The sequence below is a fragment of the Ctenopharyngodon idella genome, chromosome 2 (genome assembly GCF_019924925.1).
Source record: "Ctenopharyngodon idella isolate HZGC_01 chromosome 2, HZGC01, whole genome shotgun sequence".
NCBI lineage: Eukaryota > Metazoa > Chordata > Actinopteri > Cypriniformes > Xenocyprididae > Ctenopharyngodon > Ctenopharyngodon idella.
The window spans coordinates 18,572,265-18,591,599 of NC_067221.1; the positions used below are offsets into that span (position 1 = coordinate 18,572,265).

Here is a 19,335-nt window from a genome sequence, read left to right on the forward strand (position 1 = left end):
CAACGTGTATAAGCTATAAATATGCTCTCTATAACATATACATTATATATAACATATTAATGATCATTTAAAGTGCCCCTATTATGCTTTTTCGAATATTACCTTTCATGCAGTGTTTTTAATATAGCTGTTTGTGAATGTAATAGATCTGCCAAGTTTTAAAGATCAATGGACAATTTGTTATTGTCTCCTAAATGAAAGAAGTGTTCCAATTCCAGTTTCACTAACTGTTACATACCTATGTTACACTGTAACAAATTTGGTCTTCATTGACTGCCCACAAACAACATCTACTTTGACCCTGCACAAAACACTGTACTTGTAGCTGAGGCCTGGAAGTGTTTGGTTCGTGTTGTCGACATGTTGAGAAGACGCTGTTTTCAGCGCTGCGAGTCCACTTTCAAAGCATGAGGACTTGGGCTGGAATTGATATGGAAAAAACTGACGGCACCATTACTGTTTGTATCACTGTGTATACAAGTGCTGTCGAAGCCTCCAGAGCTGAAATTCAGATATGGTAATAGGTGTTTTGTTTCCAACACGCGCTGTAAGCGGTAGACCAATCACAACGGACTGGGCCATCTGACCAATCAGAGTGGAGTAGGCTCATGGTAAGGAGGGGTTTAGAGAGACTGAATATTCGAACAAACCATTTTCAGACTGTTTGAGAAAAGAGATGATGTGAAATGCATATTATGAGAAATAGGTCAAAAAAGTGTTTTTTGACCTTGGATGCTTGTAAACCTGTTGTAGGAGACCTCCAAAACAAAATTAGGAACCTTTAAAATAGCATAATAGGGGCACTTTAATAAATATATATATATATATATATATATATATATATATATAACAGCCACTGTTTAAATGTTAATATAAGAACAAATTTGAGTAGAAATATAATTTGATTATTAAACTGCCTTGCATGAAGTTTAAATTTTTGTACATCTCAGGTTTTATTTAACTGTTGATTATTACATTACATATGATTATTTAATATACTTTAATTTCAGTGTTGGTGTTTCAGTAAAAAAAAATTAGGCACATCATAAATTTAAATGTCATCAAGTTAAAGTTAGCTGTCTGAGATAGGTGATGTTGAAATTATTAACACAAATGTAAATATAAAATGAATTGTTTATCAAAGTGGTGACTGACAGAAAAACATTCTTATTGTTGAGTCCTGATACATGAATTATCTATTGGTCTATTGTAGTTTCACATGAATTGGTGCTTTGCTAGATGTGTTTGGGTTTTGAGAAAAAAGTATTTCATATTTCAAAAGAAGAATAATTGAAGATGGCAGATGATGAACACAAAGAAGCTTTGGCTGAATGCTGAGTTTTTATCCACCTTTTTATTTTCATCAGTTCAGCTTTTTTTAAAGCTGTTTTTCATCTGCACGGCTTTGCAATATTGAGCTCTCTGTCGTCTTCAGAATTAAGTACAAACTCTGTGAATGGAGGACCGTTTTGTTAAAGATTTACTTCCTTAGCCCTGATTTACCAAGTTCCTTATGTATTCAACTCTCCCTGGTTTCACCCGTCACCATTCGAGAGACACTATGTCACTTCTCAGCTACGAAGCCCCTGAGGCCAGTCTCATAATATCTCGGATTGAACAGAAAGCTTCTCCTCTGATCCTTTAAGTCCTTGTTAATTTGTGACCTACCACAACAAACAACCACTTCCGCATGCTTGTCAGCTCCACAATGCGCCTGTTGTAACTCTTTTGGAAGTGGACAGTGATTCTGTCTTTGTGGCTGAGAGGAACAAGCTCTGTAAAGCAGCCACTGTGGATGACTGAATGAGTCAACTTCTTCCATTTGACTAAATCCTCAGAGCGCTCCTCGACCCTCGATGATGTCACACCACACTCAGGGGCCCTCAGTGATGTCATGGTCCTTTGATAGAACTTTCCGTCTTTGCTGGCATCCGTATTCCATTGTTCCCACATCTTTAGGATAATTCTCCGGCTGGCTATTGTTAGCAGAAGTCATTTTTCCACTACAGCATGCCCAACGATGATAAACATTAAGCATCACGGTTTGGTTTGTTCATGGATATTTCTCTCATCGCCATAAGATTGTTTAGAAATAGCTTTTCCACCAATCAAGCAAGATTATTTTGGAAGGGATTTTAGCAGCTATCACAAAACAGTAACTATCACACAATAGCAACAGCAATATTTTGTCCAAGTCAGATGGTTGCCCTGAATTGATTTTAAACAAAAACTGACTAAACAAAAATATTAATTTAAGGAAATAACCTTTTAAAGAAGAGATACTGTAAAGAACTTGACAACAAGAATGACAAATTCATGTTGCAGTAGATGCAGTTTTGTTGGGTTGTTATTTGTCCAGAGGCAGTACAAGCATCAAGAGGCCCATAAAGCAGAGCAGTGACTGAATTGGTGCCTGAAACTTTTTAACAGGTCCCCCCAATTAACAGCATATGTGTTAACAGTGTCTACAATGTGCCTCTAATTAACATGTGATGGATCAAGGTTCTCAGGGTCTCTGTTTATCTTTTGGGGTCAAAAGGCACTGCTGCCACATCATTACAACACAAATATTTGAGCTTTTTTATTGCATGATAAATTATTTATAATGATGTTTAGGATACATTGATTCAGTTTAGATATTGCCAAACTCTTGATGAAGCAGAAACATTTTATGTACTTTTTGAATACAACAGATTATAGGTTTCATGACCTGACAATGTACAACAGTAATTATGAATGATGAATATACTTACTACCATGTTCAATGATAATACAATAATGTGAATTTTTAAACGTTTAAAAAATGCAAAGTATATGTAGACAGTATATGTAGTAACATTAGATTAATAAATGCTGTGTTAGTGCATGTCCATGATACCTAATGCATTAATCTAAATGAATTGAACCTTGTTGTAAAGTGTTTCCATTGAATGAATCAATAATTATTTTTTTATTATTAGTTTTGTAGTTGGACATTTTTTATTTAGCATCTTGGAGGACTAATTGTGTCCATGTTTGGATAAAGAACCTTAAGACTCAAATTTAAGAACGTCACCTAGTATAATTAAAAATTAAAACAGTGCGGCATTACCCCGCAATCTTAATTTATAAAATAAAGTGAACTGTATGAATAGTATTTCAGCAGTTTCATTAGAATGAAATAAAATAATGTGAATTTAAGTGATCAAACATAACTGTAACAAAGTTCAAGTTCAGTTAAGGACGTTAAACCTAACTTTAATCGTAAAATAAACATAAACAACAAAACAGAAGAAGTGGCAACGGCCGACTGAAACATATAAGCACAGCAACATAAAATGTCACAGGCTCTTGGGCCCATCCTGCTTTATACCACAGTAACGTTAATAAAATTTAATACATTAGCTCATGAACATGATTTCTGCCTGAGTTCCATTGGATTGCTTTCCATCAGCTGTGGAGGTGAAGATGACAACTCCCATGATTCCACTCTCATTCACGGCATCATAAAGCAACGTTTTTGTTATTGTTTTGAATAAGTGAGATCTAGCATACTGTGCCTTTAAATTTTACTTTTACCCTTTTGCAGTTTTATATTAAAGGGGTGGTTCACTGTTTTTTTTTTTTTTTTTTTTTTTTTTTCTAGGCTTTTGTTTATGGGGCGCAGTTTAACATGTCTTAATGCTTCGTTTTTTGAAAAAACGCTGTATTTTTTAATATATTTTCATAGTTTCCCTTCTCCTAAAAACGCTCTTTTGAGTTCCTGGTTCTATGAAGCCCCTCCCTCAGAAATACGCAGTGGACTGAGATTGGTTAGCTGGCCCTGTGTCGCTGTCCGGAATACGTTGTCACGATTCACGTTGTCCGGAAACGCCACACCCCTTACCATTATGGGCAAACGTCGCATGTGTTTTGGTCAAAGTCCAGTCTTCGGTGGAAATGTAAATAATGCCGTCAATATTGCCGTATCAATTTGAGCCCGAATCAGACCTCGATAGCAGTAATGATGAAGAGGGTCAAGCAGAACCTCTGTAAGCACGGCTTTCAATGGACGTTTATGAATGTTAAGTATTTTTGTTTGTATTTGTGTCAAAGTGTTAAGATATGTTGTCACTTGTAAATGTTACTGCTGCCCCGTAGTGTTCTGATTAAAGCTTTACTGTAGCTGAATACATGACTGAGTAGTAGCATTTTTGTAAAGGTATTGTTTAATTTATAGCATGAAATGAGCATGTGGGTAAACACAACATAAAAGCCGTAATGAAACAATGCTGTACACTGATAACAGAAATGCCAACAAACACCAACAGAAGTTCGCCGGTGTGATTACATAGAAGTTTGTTGGTGTTTGTAGGAGAAGTATGAAATAGAATTTAGCTAACTGGCTAGCGAAGCCAAACTGCATTGGTCTTTGTTTACGTCCCAGAAACTATATAACTTTATAAAAAAAAATAAAACGTATACACAAAACAATACTTACAGGTTGGGATCCATAAACAGCAGCTACTGCTTTTAAAGTGGGAACTGCTCCATCTTTCAGTAATAGTCTTTGTGCAAATCCAGCATTGAACTCGTGTAGATTCTCGTGTAGCATTATAATTGTCAGGAACAGAATTAAACATAAATTTTAAACATTGTTCCCGAAGTGTCCCTAGGAAGAAGACTTGTATGCACGTGACATGGCCTCGCCCACTTTATTGCGTGTTCCCAGGTTCAGAGTTTGTCAGTTGCAGGGTTTATAATGTCACCAACCCGGGAAGAAGCTCGTTGTAGTCCAAACCGGTCGTTTTTGTAACTGCCATAACTTTAAAAGACAATATCTCAGTTTGCATTGAACTTTCAGTGCTGTAACTTTGCAGATACTGTTTATGCTCAAGCAGCAACATTACACACTAACTAAAGTTAAAAAAAGTGGAATCGCAATGAACCACCCCTTTAAATATCTTTATTAAATAGAAAAGTCTGGATTTGAAAAGTTTTTAATGCGCAAAGCTACATATTTTTAAAGTAAACATTTTAAAAACATTTCTAAATGGGTTTTACATGCTTTTAAAATGAAATAATTTTCTTAAAATGCTGTACTTCAAACAATTATTTTTTTTTTAAATCTAGAAAAACTTTTCAGCCTCACTATTCAGTTGTTGGATAAAGTAGGAATGATCCTATTAGAGTTAAATCCCACTTGGCATGTTCAGAATGTGGTCATTTGGGCAATCGCTTATTTCTCCCTTTAGCAGTTTCATTTTATTAGAGGATCCCTGCATGTGTAGAAAACCACCTGAAGCCCTGTGATCCCACCCTCTGTTAGTTCAGTCGTTGGCTAACCCTTGGAATCCACTTTATTTTCAACACCTCCACTCCTTTCCCAAAATTGTTTGTATTGGACTCTTAAATCAAATGTCTTGGTTGAACTTGAGCGGGCGGTTATGAAAATACAGCCCCCAGTGAGAGATAGCCATGAGGAAATGAGCACAATGTGCACAGGCCTCCTGTTCAAGACCCCTTTATGACAAGCAGACCCCTGTCTGCTTTTAGACCTAAAGCTCTCCTTCCCAGTTATTTATAATGCGAGTTAGTCCACACCCCACAAGCCACAAGTTAATTAATCACAGTTTGTTTTGGCAAGGTCTCGCTTTGTCTGCCTTTATCAGGTGGTATAAGAAGAGGATCTGATGCGACCGTTTTTTCCTTTTTTCTTGACGTTGTCGGACATCCTCTGGCCTTAAGCGATTAGTACATGAAATAGACACACTTTTATCTGAGTCTGTTAAACAGTCGCCAATAGTGAGCCCATTCATTTCCTCATCTCATTTCCTGCAATTGCTCTGACATTTTCTTCAATTGACATCTTCTTTGTCCTCATTTTCCCCAAATTTCAGACATTTGTTGTAGTTTTACCAAAAGTTACCAAAAAGGTACTTTTTAATGTGAATTTTGAAAGTCATTAACTCCTGCCGCTCTGTTCTTTGGAAAGGATGTTAGGAAAGGGCTGCTTTTTCTTCCCAAAAGCAGGACCTGTATTTTTAAATGACCCCTGTGTTCTCTTTACTGACTCATGATTAGTCTTTTAAGTTTTCTTAAGGGGGCCTAATTTTTTCAAACCGTCTGTACCTCTCGACAAGCTTTCCTTGTTAGTCATCCACTCCAACCAATCTACTGCAATTTTCTAACTTAATCGTAAAAGACCTGAGAAAGAAGGAAAAAAAAAAATTGAAAAATGATCCAATATCCTCATGTTTGTAAATGAATAATGATCCTGTTGAGTTGGGAGGGTCGTAAAAACAGACATCCATCGTGTGGCCACACTTACGGAAGCAGAAAAGAGGCAGCGTTCACAACGTGTTTGTGGAAAATGCTTCTGCTGTCTGAGACTTGCTCGGTTCTTACAAAATTAAACCATTAAATTACCCCTGAAAGGGATCTGGTATTGAAAAATGTTGTTTGATGGCTTCTGAAAGTTCACACTGTCTACCGGCACCTTTGAGCAGCTCAATGCTCCACTTCCTGGAGATTTCCCATTTGTATTGCTTTAAATGTTGTCGAAACGCCCTTTGGTAGCAGGCAGAGTAGATAAGAAATGACAGCGAGGATCTGAGGGTCAGAGGCACAGGCATTCATCGTTGCGCTTACACATCTAGCTTTAAGAGGGGAGTGTGCTGGGAAATGGCCTCCGGGTAGGGTATCCCCTGACTCCTCTTGAGAAGGGGTGAACGGAGGCCTGAGTTCGTGATTGATTGGTGCTGGTTCAGCCACACTGTTTTAAACTTTAACCACAGGTCAAAGCAGAAATGAAGTGAGACCTCTCACAGACAAAAGCCCCCTTTGACTCCCCCAAACTCCTGATGTCCGGGAAGGGAATGTGTTGTTTGGCTATATGTTATTAGCCCTTTTGATATGGAATTGACATGTTGATATGAAGATGTTTTTGGTACTGTGCAAAATTTGCAGTCTTATATTAGATATGCAAATTCTGCAGATGTCTACATCTAAATGTTAGTTGTCCATAGAATATGCATTCATTATATTATGTTTCTTATGCTTTTGCAGGTTTAGTAAGCCAGCTTCCATGTTTCTGGACCGAAACTTTAAGCGGCTTGCAAAAGTTACCAACTATTTACCTCCATTTGGATTTAAAACACAAGGTATGTATCCATTTTAAAATGGATTTATTAAGGTGGACTTTGCCCTTTAACAACAATGTTCTCAAAATGCTGTCTTGTTCTTTTAAAGAACAGTTTAAAACGACGAGTTAATGGCATGAATCATTCTGAAGCACTTCTCTAGAGGTCTACACGGGATGGATTTTTAACAGTATTCAGATACAGAAATTGAATAATCAAATGTAAAATAACACGGCATAGTCTTTGTTGTATAAATAAAATATAATTATTCTTTGTTAAAGCTACAAAAGTGATTTATTTTTATTTTTATTTGTATTTTGTTGTTTGATTAACATTAATGACAGACAGCAGCAGGAATATTAGGCTGCTGTCACTTCAAGAGCTAATGTACGGATCCAATATAATGATACGCAACCATTTTCTTAATTGTTTACGCTCATGTAAGCCATAAGCTTGTGTTTACGAGGATATGCACTGAGATGGTCATTTGACATAAATTTGCATGTATGTGTCCGATCAAGCACAAACAGACACGGAAGAGAACTGAATTCAGTGTTTACGTGCAGTCTGCGCCTATCTGTTTCGTGTCTTCTTGCACTCAAATAGTTTAAAATTGCTTGAATGTTTAAACTGACAGGGACCTAAAATGTGTAAAAATTAAAATCTTTCTCTCTATGATGATTTTGCAGTTATTCTGAAAATCATGTGAGTTTTGAAACTTGGTTGCCTGGTTTGTACAGATTAACTACAATCCCTATACTTGACATTGCATATCCTGTGCTGTGACTATTGCTGGGTTCAGACTACACAATATCAGCCCGGTTTTGGCACAGTGTGCTTGACGTAGGGTGTTGTGGCGATTCATAAGTATCAATCATTTCATCTCGTATAGTGTGTCATAGTGGACGACAACCAATGCCACATTCACGGCGCTTCACAACAACGTCCTGACAGAAAGACTAGCATGTTTAACTTTTTCCCGGTCCTCCATGACGGTTCCGTCACATCTGTGACATTGACCAATAAGAGCACAGAAGCTCTTCCGTACACAGCTTTCAAACATGGCAAAACGAAAGAGAAACCATCGTATTGGTGCTGCTAGGTGGAATTAATAATTAATTGGCAACAATACTCTGATGTTTCCTCGAGGGACTACCATGACAGAGTGAAAGATAAACACTGGCGAACAATAGCAAAGTGCTTTAGCAACCCAGTGAGAACTGGATTTAGCATTAAGCTAGTACAACCATTGTTTGTTTACGTTCTTGTTTCCGGAGGTCTGTCGCTAGTTCCGCCTTCTCGATGACATCACACAAAATCACATAATCTGAGACAGTCGCTGCATCCGAAATCTAATAATTCCCTACTATATAGCATGCAAAAAACAGTACGCCAACAGATTAGTATGTCCAAATACATAGTATTAGAAAAAGTGTAGGCCAAATGTCCCCGGATGATCTACTACTTCAAGTGAGATTGTGAAGTGCACATTTGATGGACACTTTACTATCCCATGAGGCCATGGGAGAGGATTTATGAATGGAGGTGAAGCAGTGCAGCTGACGCTGGTAGGTCACATGATAATGACCACAAGGTGGATGTAGTATGTCTGGTTTACATTCATAATACACACATTCATACTATATAGAACATTATTTTTTTTAACGGTCGCAAAGTAAGTTCAAATTCAAATGTAGTACCTACTCGGACAGTGCGTGATTTCAGAAGCGTAACAGCGGTAATCGTAACAGACAGAAATATTGCGATATCAATGCTAAAATGATATATCATGCAGCCCTACCAAAGACTTTTTTTTTTTTTTTTTTTTTCCCAGTTTCTCACCTCCCCCCTCCCCCATCCACACAACGTTAAAATGTTTAGTTTTGGTTGCTTGCTAGACAAATAACACAAATAACATATATTAAATAAGTTTATAATTTGGGGGAGTCTCGCTGTCATTCTTTCTACCGCATACTGTGTACATTAATATCTTCCCTCTTGCATCCGCACTCAGCAATTCAAAACTTGTCCTGCGGAAGACTCTCGAAAATATTTAAGCAAAATGGACAAAATAGACCCAAATGAAATTAAATTGAATCAGAATCTGATTGAGAGCTTGTGAATCAAGTCTGGAATTCTGTCATTCTTATACAGGGCTTATTATCGATACAGTTGCATTTTATAAATTCACTCCCGTAAAGTCAAGAGAAAGCAGAAGCTTAATAATGTCTGTTCACAAAAATGACTCCCATCATAAACTTTCAAATGCTTTAAATTGTTAGCATTGATGTTTCTTTCAGGATTGTTTTTGATATTGCTGTAATGTCTGAGAGAAAACCTCTGTAGTGTGTACGTGGCCAGATGTAATGCACAGTATGGCAGACATTTATGTACTTCAGTGATGTGGGGGTTTTATTCCATTCAACAGAGAACAAGAACTTCATTCTACTGAGCTTTGTGAATGTATCAAAGAGAATGAGACCTTTGGAAAAGACCTGTAGATAAGGAAACGGTTTCTTGAAACCAATTGGTTGCTAATGTAATCCTCCGTTGTCTGCTCAGTCTTTTTTCCCCTCCATCTGAAAAGATGATTACATCTTAGATTTCAGCACATTGTCAAATGTTCCAGCACTTGAGGGCAACGGGCACATAAGGGTACCTTGAATGTAACCTTTGTGTTCGGTTAAGGGCTGCCGTGTCCACACACATGAAGACTTTCAAAAGAGCAGGTCCCATGTTTACATTACACCTGGTTTCTGTTTTCTGCACGGATCGTGAGCCTAGCGTGACTTCGCTTTTAACTTTATTCATTTGGATAGGTGATACGTGTGGTTCTTGAATAGAGCTTGACAAAGGTTCTCGAGTCGTGGGCCAGAAAGGCATAAAAATAGATGTCTTATTTCTGCACTACCAATTCTGATATAAGCGATCCCTGCGGCCACCTACGACTTTGTGATTTCTGCTCTTGATTACGTCGCCCTCAGTGGAAAACATTCAGTCAAAGCATTGCAGATGGTCGTGTCGACCGTAAGGTAATCCCAACATCCTTTATAGATGGGAGAACCAAATACCTCAAAGGAGAATAAACCATTAGGGCTGTTTTGACTGTAAGTTTGGCCTTTTAAGTGCCTTACAGTATTAAGTAGCCTCTTAAATGTCTCCAGTGACTCCAATGGATGAAGTGTCACTCTAGTTCCGCTAATACTCACAATGAATTGTTTAAATAGTTTTTGAGCGTGTTTGATCAGTTTTTAAACAAAAAAGCTTCTTGACAAACATTACATGAAAGAAATGTCATTGTGACTCGTGCTCTCAGAAGTCATGCTCCAGATGTTTTTTGCGATATTAGCCCCTCATGTTCTCAAAGTATTTGCATCATTTCTACTTTATTTCAGAACATAATTTCCTCTTGCCAAAACAGTGTATGTTAAAGATGAGGGGCTCGTTTGTTTAAACTGCCAAGAGTGATACTTGGCAGAAATGTTTATGGCGTTTTATCTGAAAACAATTCAAACCTATTGCTCTTCCCATTTCTTTACGAAACCCTGATATATACATATATATTTTTTTCAGTTTCTTATTCCAGTGTGGTCCCACCGCTGTTTTTGCAGTGAGTGGTGATGCTTGATGTGAGCCGTCAGCGCTTTGTCCAAACAATGACGGCTACTCCCTGATGCTTTTTAATCATTCAGGTCTCAGTTTAGGGTCAATGCAGATTTCAAGCTCTTACGTTAGCTTTCGCACTACACCGACTGTTGCATTTCTGGAGGATGAATCAATTTACAGAAGGGCTTCACATGCTGTATTGTTGTAATCACAACCATTCACTTCAAACCAAACCAAACCAAACCAAACCACAGGACTATTGGTACATCCTATTATGTTTGCCTCTCAATAACATACCGTCTATGGCAATAAAAAAGATAATCTCACATGTGAGCTCTTTGTTGTCAGGAACAGTAATGGTAGTCATTAGGGTAGATGCTTTCAAACCACCGGACGAGGAAAAAAAGGAATTATGTACAGATGTAGATTTGGCGCCTCGCACGTACAGCAAAGTGCCTAGCAGACCTCCCAAAGTGTTTCCCTCCATGTTATGCCTTCTTGATTTTTGTTCATTGGAATATAGTTAAGGTCAAAAAGGTATGTTGGGAAAATGGGCAAGTCTGTATATATTTGTGCTTATTGAATTAGCACTTTTTTCAATCTGTTTTCTCATCTTTGGCCTTTTATAGTATGCATACTGATGCTTTAGTCAATTCAATGGGTCACACTAATGCAACCTTACTAGGAAATCCGGTGTCTTCGCTGATATCAGGCGGCATAATCTGTGGCTTCCATGAATGCTTTCGAGGGTATCAGAGGAATGATCGCTATGACCAAACAGCTCTGTAAATTTATATCCCGAGGTGACATACTGAGAGCATTAAATTGAAGTGTTTGGCACAGGAATTTTACTTGTTTGCAAATGGCATTCCATTTTTACAGACTGGTTTTTCCAAGGTGTCAGTAACCTATTTTCAGTTGCTAATACAACTTCCAGGAGCCTCCAAGCAAATAATACAATCATGCTTCTCCATCAGACCACCAGGAGAAAATCATTCGAGTCAGATGAGAGCCGTAACCATCTAGAGATATTTTTGTTTCAACTCTTTGTTCTTCCTTGTTATCTCTCTCTACAGAAAGAATCATAGATGTTATATTATCTGCCACAAAGAATTATGGACTGGGTCCAGATTTGGATAGGTAAGTTTTTGAATTAAGGCTTATGCTCACCAAGGCTGTGTTTATTTCAGCAAAACATTAATAAAATGAATATTATTACAACTTAAAATAACTGTTTTCAATTTTAATATATTTAAAAATGTAATTTATTCCTGTGATGGTAAAGCTGAATTTTAAGCATCATTACTCCAGGCTTCAGTGTCACATGATCCTTCAGAAATCATCATAATATGCTGATTTCATACTCCAGAAACATTTAATATTATTGTCAGTGTTGAAAACAGTTGTGAGCAGTTGATACTTCTTTTTTTTTTTTTTTTTTTTTTTATGGATTCCAGAATGAAATGGAAATCTTTTTTAACAATGTAAAAGTTTTTAAAGACAGTTTAATGCATCCTTGCTGAATAAAAGTATTAATTTCTTAAAAAAAAAAAAAAAATCTTACTGACTGTTTGTATATTTTAATGTGTATTAAGCATAAAATGTTCTGATTGTCATGGTTTGCATAACGCATCTATATAGTGTATCATCTTTTTACTTGACCTCTTTTAAACTGCAGTTATAGGCAATATCAGGCTAATAGTTCTAACAGTTCTAATAGCTGTATATGGTTGTAAAGACGTATGCAGGTTTTGGAGTAATGCCATCTGTTTTCTCATATGTTCTCTTTGCAGTTTGAGTTGTAAAAGATGTGTAATAGTAGGTAATGGCGGTATCCTTAGCAACAAGTCTTTAGGATCCCGCATCGATGAATATGATGTTGTAGTAAGGTGAGTGTCCACAAAGTCACCTTGTTCTGCTTTTATAATGACCAAATCAATAAACTGAACAAACAAAAGGATTGTAGACACAAATGCAGCTGATTTGGGGTTTTTTTTTTTTTTTTTTTTTTTTAAGGCTCAACGAGGCCCCAGTGAATGGTTACACCAGGGATGTAGGTACTAAGACCACCATGAGGATAACCTATCCCGAGGGGGCCATCCAGAAGCCTGAACGCTATGAAAAAGATTCCCTCTTTGTCTTTTCTGCTTTCAAACCTCTCGACTTTAAATGGTTGAGACAGATGGTCTTCAGAGAGAAACTGGTAAGACCTTGTTTCCTTCAGTAAAATCTGTATTTATTTATTTTTTATTTATTTGTTAAGGTCTTCTTATTCATTTGAGTTTGAGGTAGAATGAATCCAGTTGTTTTTATAGGCCCATTTTCTGCACTAACTTTTTTCTGTCCCTTTTATTATACTTGAAGTCATTTATGAATTCAGAGTAATGTTAATATTGCCCTCTAACAAAAATACTGCATTGAAATTTTTGTGGTTAAAGTATTTTGATTGGGAATAGTTATTGAAGAAGAGGCTTTTATTGTTCAAGGACTTTCGTCTCATTTTTAGCGTGTGGTAAAACATTCTCCTTCCAGGTTTGACTGACATGTAGTGAATTAGCCTCTTAATCAGGAGGGTCGGCCCGTCTGAATGAGCTCTCTCTTATCTCACACAGTTTTAATGACTCTGCCTCCATCCCATTTCTTATCACACAAAGAGCAAGCACAAGCACTCTGTTCTCCTCTGGAGTTGGCTGACTCGGCTACTCAAGGACGTGTTTTTTTTCTTTTCTAGTCGTCTGTCATGTAATCGTGGTCAAGGCGTTTGGTTCAGCGTGTGTGGTTTCCCCCATAATCTCTCTTTTCCAATATACTTGTCTTCCTCAGCCACACACCTGCTTGTTTTCCCCTGTTGTCAAGTGGGAATCTGGCGGCAATGTGCCTCAGGAGTTCCCGGCCAACACAGCTGCTGGGCTTTCAGGGGACCAGTGCTGGATTTTTTTTACAGGGTGACATTTGTCAATGTGCAAGAGACTCGGCAGAGGAAGAAAAATAGAGAGCTATTTGATTACCCCCCCTCCCCTCTGGCCCATGAAAAGAGCCAGATTTGTCTGAACATCTGATCGTAACAAGCTGGACAGTGGAAAGTGCTCAGATAATTGATCTGCCCTCTGGCTTCTGATGCATTGGCTTTGATCTTATGGAAGGAAGAATTTCCTCCACAAAATGAGGGGTCAAGAAAGCTCCAATGTGTCTGCCATAATGTTAGAAATGGCGTTCAGAGGATGATGACTGATGAAAACCGTAGTATTGGTTAACAAAATAGCTTTTTTTGTACCAGAAAAAGGAAAATTGAAAGTTCATGCCATACTGGAATCTAACGGGGAGGTTCTTGGTTGTAAAAATAGTTGTAAATACCCGAAATAGCTGTTTGTTAATAAAAAAAGACAAGCACGACTCTAACTGCTCATCATATTAAGCTTTGGTGTGTAACTCCTCCTCAATGAATTAGGTTTTAGGTTTTCTGCAAACCAGAAATCTGCTTATTGGAACGTTTACATGCATGTTGTTGCCGGCTTATTATAAACTTGCACGTATATGCGTCTCCTACAATAAGAAGGTGTCTGCGCCTTTCCATTACTTTACTTCTCCCACATAATGCATACTCTTCAAAATCCTGTAAAAATGGTTCTTTTGCATTTACATGACCACTGAATTTACATTCTCCAGCTGAAACTCGTGTGTTAAACTACTTTCTCTCTGTGTTATGATGCATTGAGATGTTTTTGCGTTTACATTGCTGGAGAGCCTTCTGTGAATGCAAGCTGGAATGCTGGAAAATTCGATCCTTGCATCAGAATTAAGTAATAGTGCCAGAATTAATCCTGGAATTTTGGGAAATTTTCTGAAAATATTCTGGAATCTATTCTGGAATCTGTATGAAAGAGGCTAATAATTCCTCAGATCATGTAACTCGTTGAAGAAAGATTTGCTTTTACTTTTCTAAGCAATCACAATAAAAAAAAAAGTTGGATTTTTATCCGATGGATAGTAAAATAGGCCTTACGATGAAGGAGGGACCCAAGCCATATCTAGAAACAGAATATCACATAGACCACCCAGAATACCCTAGCAACCACATTACAATTGACATAAACCACTAAGAACACCTTAGCAACTGCATAAAAACCCCTGGCAGCGATTTTTGTTCAGGCAAGCAGCACTCATATTTTCTTCCGAAAATCTAAAAATGCAGTTCCTGATTGTTTTTCTTCCTCCGGCAGACAGCCACAGCTGTAAAAGATGTTTATATACAGCTAGCCTATGTGACCTCCCGTGTATGTATTAAGTTGTAAGAGTATCATGTTTAAAGTGGGGTTTTTAACCGATTGTCACTTGACAAATGAAGCCTATCACTATTGTGAATTCTTACAGATGAAAAACGACTGACTTCTATTCTTCTCTCTTGATCAACGTCAGACTCCGAGAGCCCCTTGCATTCCCTCGCTCCCTTCTCAAACAGTTTAACTTTGGCTGTTTATTTTTAACTGGCGAAGGATGGTATTTTAGGGCCCGATGAAAATCTGACTAAGCGTTTATCTAGTTTGTGCGCTCTATACGTACCACAGATGTTTCTTTGAGTAATTTGAGTAATCTCTAAACAATAACAGCCATTCATCACCATGCTTAATCACACATAATCTTATCAAACACTGTGTCCCTAACAACAGTATACAGTTCATCTCATGTTTGAAAACAAATACATTCCCTGCAGGCCGCTTCCAAGTCTTATTTAGATCTTACGACATATCTTTGAACATATCATCGCTGCAATGAAAATCCTGTTGAGTGACTTGTGGTGATGTTGCTGCTGCTTTGCCAAAATATAAACGCTTCCTTTTATTGGCAGAAACCTGGTGGCGAAATGAAAAACACTTTGTTTTTGCAAGCGGTGACAACAGCGATTGAGATCCATTGTGTGGCGACGTCTTTCATTTGGAGATGAACACATAAAGGCATGTGCGACTGTGTGGGCAGTTGGCTTTATAAAGGCACATAGCTTTAGACTTCAGTGTAATCCTCAACTAGCACTGACTCCTCACTCTCTTCATCTCAAACAGTCACACTGATGTAACTTTGAACAGTGGCTGTTCGCTGCTTTGAAGGTTTTTTCCTCTCTGCTGCTCTTTTGTACATTGTGGACGCTCGCAGGTGGAAGGAATGCCAACCTATTCAGTTCGTATTGACAGAACAGTAGACGAATGCCTTCCCAGCATTAAAGAACCTTGCTGGAGTTCACCTGAATATTATGCTATGAGGCATGAGCACTTGTCCAAATGTACATTGGAAAGCAACCACCTGTTAGTCAAATTATTGCATTTTGATGATAGATTATGAAGACAAACAATATTTATTTATTTATTTATTTATTGGAATAACATGCATGTGATGAATCTTTAACAATAATATCTGGAATGTGCATTTAAAGTTGACATGAAATCAAAGTTGGACACATTTATTTTCTTAATGCATGTTATTGGTCTTATACAGTGCAATCATAACATATGTTTGTAGGCCAAAACCCAGGAACAAATTGGCATTTAGGCACTTTCAGTTTCATCATTCTGAAGTCAATAGCTGCGTTTCAATTACCTTTTAAATTGCGCAAATTGAAATTGCGAATTGAAAATACGCTCAATGGAAACACGTCAATTTCGAAAAAACTCCCATATATCGCCAACAAGTTTTTATGCTTGCATGAGGTGGTTTTTCAGGCAATTCGAAAAAGGAATATTTAGCAAAACTGCAATGGAAACAGTTTTTTTGCGTTTACAGGTCACCTGCCAGATGTAAAAGTCAATCCTTCTTTAAAGAGGGCGCTGTATGTTTGGACAGAAGACGAGAGTTCTTCATTAAACTCATAAAAGACAAAAGTATTACAGGACTACTGGATTCTAAACAACAAAGAAATGCCACAATTTTAATTTATCAAGACCTCGAAGCAGATAGGAGGGAGAAACACCTCATACGTGGCCGCTCCCTAATATAAGGGTCTTTCCTTACCATAAATGCTTGGATAATATGCCTACGTCTCCTTTGATTAAAAATAATGGCTAGTGCAGTGGCTGGGATATACGTAAATCTACCAACATCCGTTGCCATGATTTTTTGATTGACTCGCGAGAGGGGGGAAAAAAAATGACGTTTTAGCCGCATAACATCGGTTAATGCCATGGAAACGCTGTCATTTCGCAATATTTTTTTTATCGATATTTAGAAAATATTGCAAAAGTTTTGCGTAAATCTGTAATGGAAACACCGCTAATGTAAATTTTGATCTGTGGTGAACACAAACTCAAGATATTTTCATTTTTTATTCTACAACATAAAATACAGGGACATTAAACCATGCTAAACAGGTACTCACTAGTCCACTTATAGCCTCATTGCGTTTATAATCACGCTCTTGCAAACTCTTCTAACTAATGTTTTTTTTTTGTTTGTTTTTGTTGTTTTTTTTAAATAAAGACTGAAACCATTGTTGGAATTTTAATGGTGGTGACGTTGAAGTCATGTGACCACTGTGTAGTTCGTTTATAGCCTACGTTTAGCTTTTTTTTCCTTTTTTTTTTCTTCTTTTTTTTCTGGCGATTCCATTTAGGCTTCAAAATTCATTATAGTTGTGTAAGAATCATTAACTTTTGTTGATTACAGAGTTTATGGCTTTATTGCTTCTGCAATAATCAAAAGCCTATGGAAAAATCCTATTTGTTTTTTGTCGAGGGGAACCGTGTTGATGATGACTTTCAAGTTGACCGACAAAAATACAGTATGTCAGTATAGAACAGTTTATCCATACGTTTATTTTTGTTTTTTTATTTTTTATCTTGTAATCTTGAGTTTAAAAGTCACATCTTGATATTTGTGATATCTGTTGATTATTTTCTGTGGTCATTGAGTTGAGCTTGTTTTGAACTCGTAACATTACTTTCACACTAAACTCAACACGATTTGGTAAAACTTCAGTCTACTCCAGAAACGTGTCACACTTTTCTCCTGATTTCACCTATTTTAGTCATTCAAAATGGATTAACGCTTCAGAGGTCACTGATGTAAGAAAACATGAAGGAGCCTGATTTGAAAATAGGCAACGGGCCAGCCGCCATGTGCGATAAGAGCGTACTGAATTAACAAGTCCTAGAGGTCGCGGAGGAGCATGTGGCTCCCACGATAATTATTTTCATTCAGAATACCATTGACTAGGTAATCCTCTGGCTTCTGTTTGAATATATTTACCCATCACTTCCTTCTTCCATATGTCCTAATCCCTTATTATTTCAGCCTTACATGGTAAGAGCGAGGCAAAAGTGTGTCACTTATCAAACACTCCTTCAGGCTCCTGCTTTTGGCATTTATTGAAGGTACTTTCCGCGTTGGCGTGTTGCATAGCATTGCCAGTTGTATAATGGTTGCCCGTTGTATTTTGTGGTTTAGTCTGTAGTAGCTTTATTTGTATGCCAAAATTCAACTCCTGGAGTACACACAGTTGTGTGCATGACTTTATCTCTGTTGATGCCTGTGGAGAGCGTGCCTTTGTTTACTCATAAAACCTTCAGAAAAGGTGACTCATGGCACTTTTGCATAATCTTAAAGGCATAGTTCACTCAAAGATGAAATTTGTCATCATTTACTCATCCTGGGGAATTTAAAAACAATCCTGTGCAGTCTTTTTGATATAAAGAGGACCAAAACAAGCAAAAAGCAACAAAAGTACTACTAATAAATAGTACTAAGGCTTGTTCACTATATTCAAGTCTTCAAAGTCGATAGCTTTGTGTGAGAAATGGACTGACGTTTGTTGCTATTGCCTGAAATTGTTGCCATCTGCCCTACCTGGCGTTCATGAGAGAAATAGCGATTACTGATTCATGAATGAGTCATTCTTTGCATTCTTTGCAATGAATCTGTTGATCCAGTTCACAAAACTGCTCTAAATGAGTCATTCATTGATTTGAACAGCCCACTAGAAGGGAAGATTATCAGGGAATAATGATGCATAATGAATAACAATCAGGGAATAATAGTGCATTCTTTTTTAAGCTTGAAATAGGTTTCATGAAACCTTTCATTATTTGTCAGTTTTTTGACTTTTGATTATTGAGAGTCAGCACTTTTGATCTCTTTGTAGCTTGATTGCAAGTCAGCATTTTCATGCCCTTTGTAGTAGTGTTTTTGTAAAAACGTGTCTGTTTTTAGAGTTTGATGCAGGTGTTGTCTCTCCCTATGACCCAATGGGACAGCAAGCCAGGGGTTAACAAGGGGACATGGATGTTTGCTTCTGAACATGCCATCAATCAGTCTTTCATCTGCCAAACAGCCACTTGTATGTATCTGTATTACATTTGAGGTAATAAAAAGGTGCCAGACCTTTAAACCAGTCATTTGACATGCTTATGGTAGTCTGTCTCAGATGACATGGCCATGGAGCATCCACAGGCCATTTACAGACCATTTCATAATCACTCTCTCTAATCCAATTGGCTGACTTTTCACAGTCTACCCAGAACCAAGTTGACTTTACAAGAAGCCATTTTGAGGATGAAATATTACTGGATTTGCCAAGGTTAGTAACATCAAAGATATGCAGTTTTGTTTGAGGAACTTTGTAACCAGAACTCTACAAACACGACTG

At 37.5% G+C, this 19,335-nt stretch overlaps 1 protein-coding gene across 3 annotated transcripts in view; it reads left to right on the plus strand.

The window, feature by feature from the left end:
* st3gal3b (ST3 beta-galactoside alpha-2,3-sialyltransferase 3b) overlaps positions 1–19,335 on the plus strand; it is a 64,642-nt gene that overhangs the window by 24,950 nt on the left and 20,357 nt on the right. For all 3 annotated transcript variants that reach the window (XM_051864595.1, XM_051864604.1, XM_051864613.1), the window contains 4 exons: positions 7,027–7,121; positions 11,783–11,846; positions 12,500–12,595; positions 12,723–12,909. In XM_051864595.1, the coding sequence (XP_051720555.1) occupies positions 7,027–7,121; positions 11,783–11,846; positions 12,500–12,595; positions 12,723–12,909 (442 nt within the window). The remainder of the gene's footprint in view (positions 1–7,026; positions 7,122–11,782; positions 11,847–12,499; positions 12,596–12,722; positions 12,910–19,335) is intronic.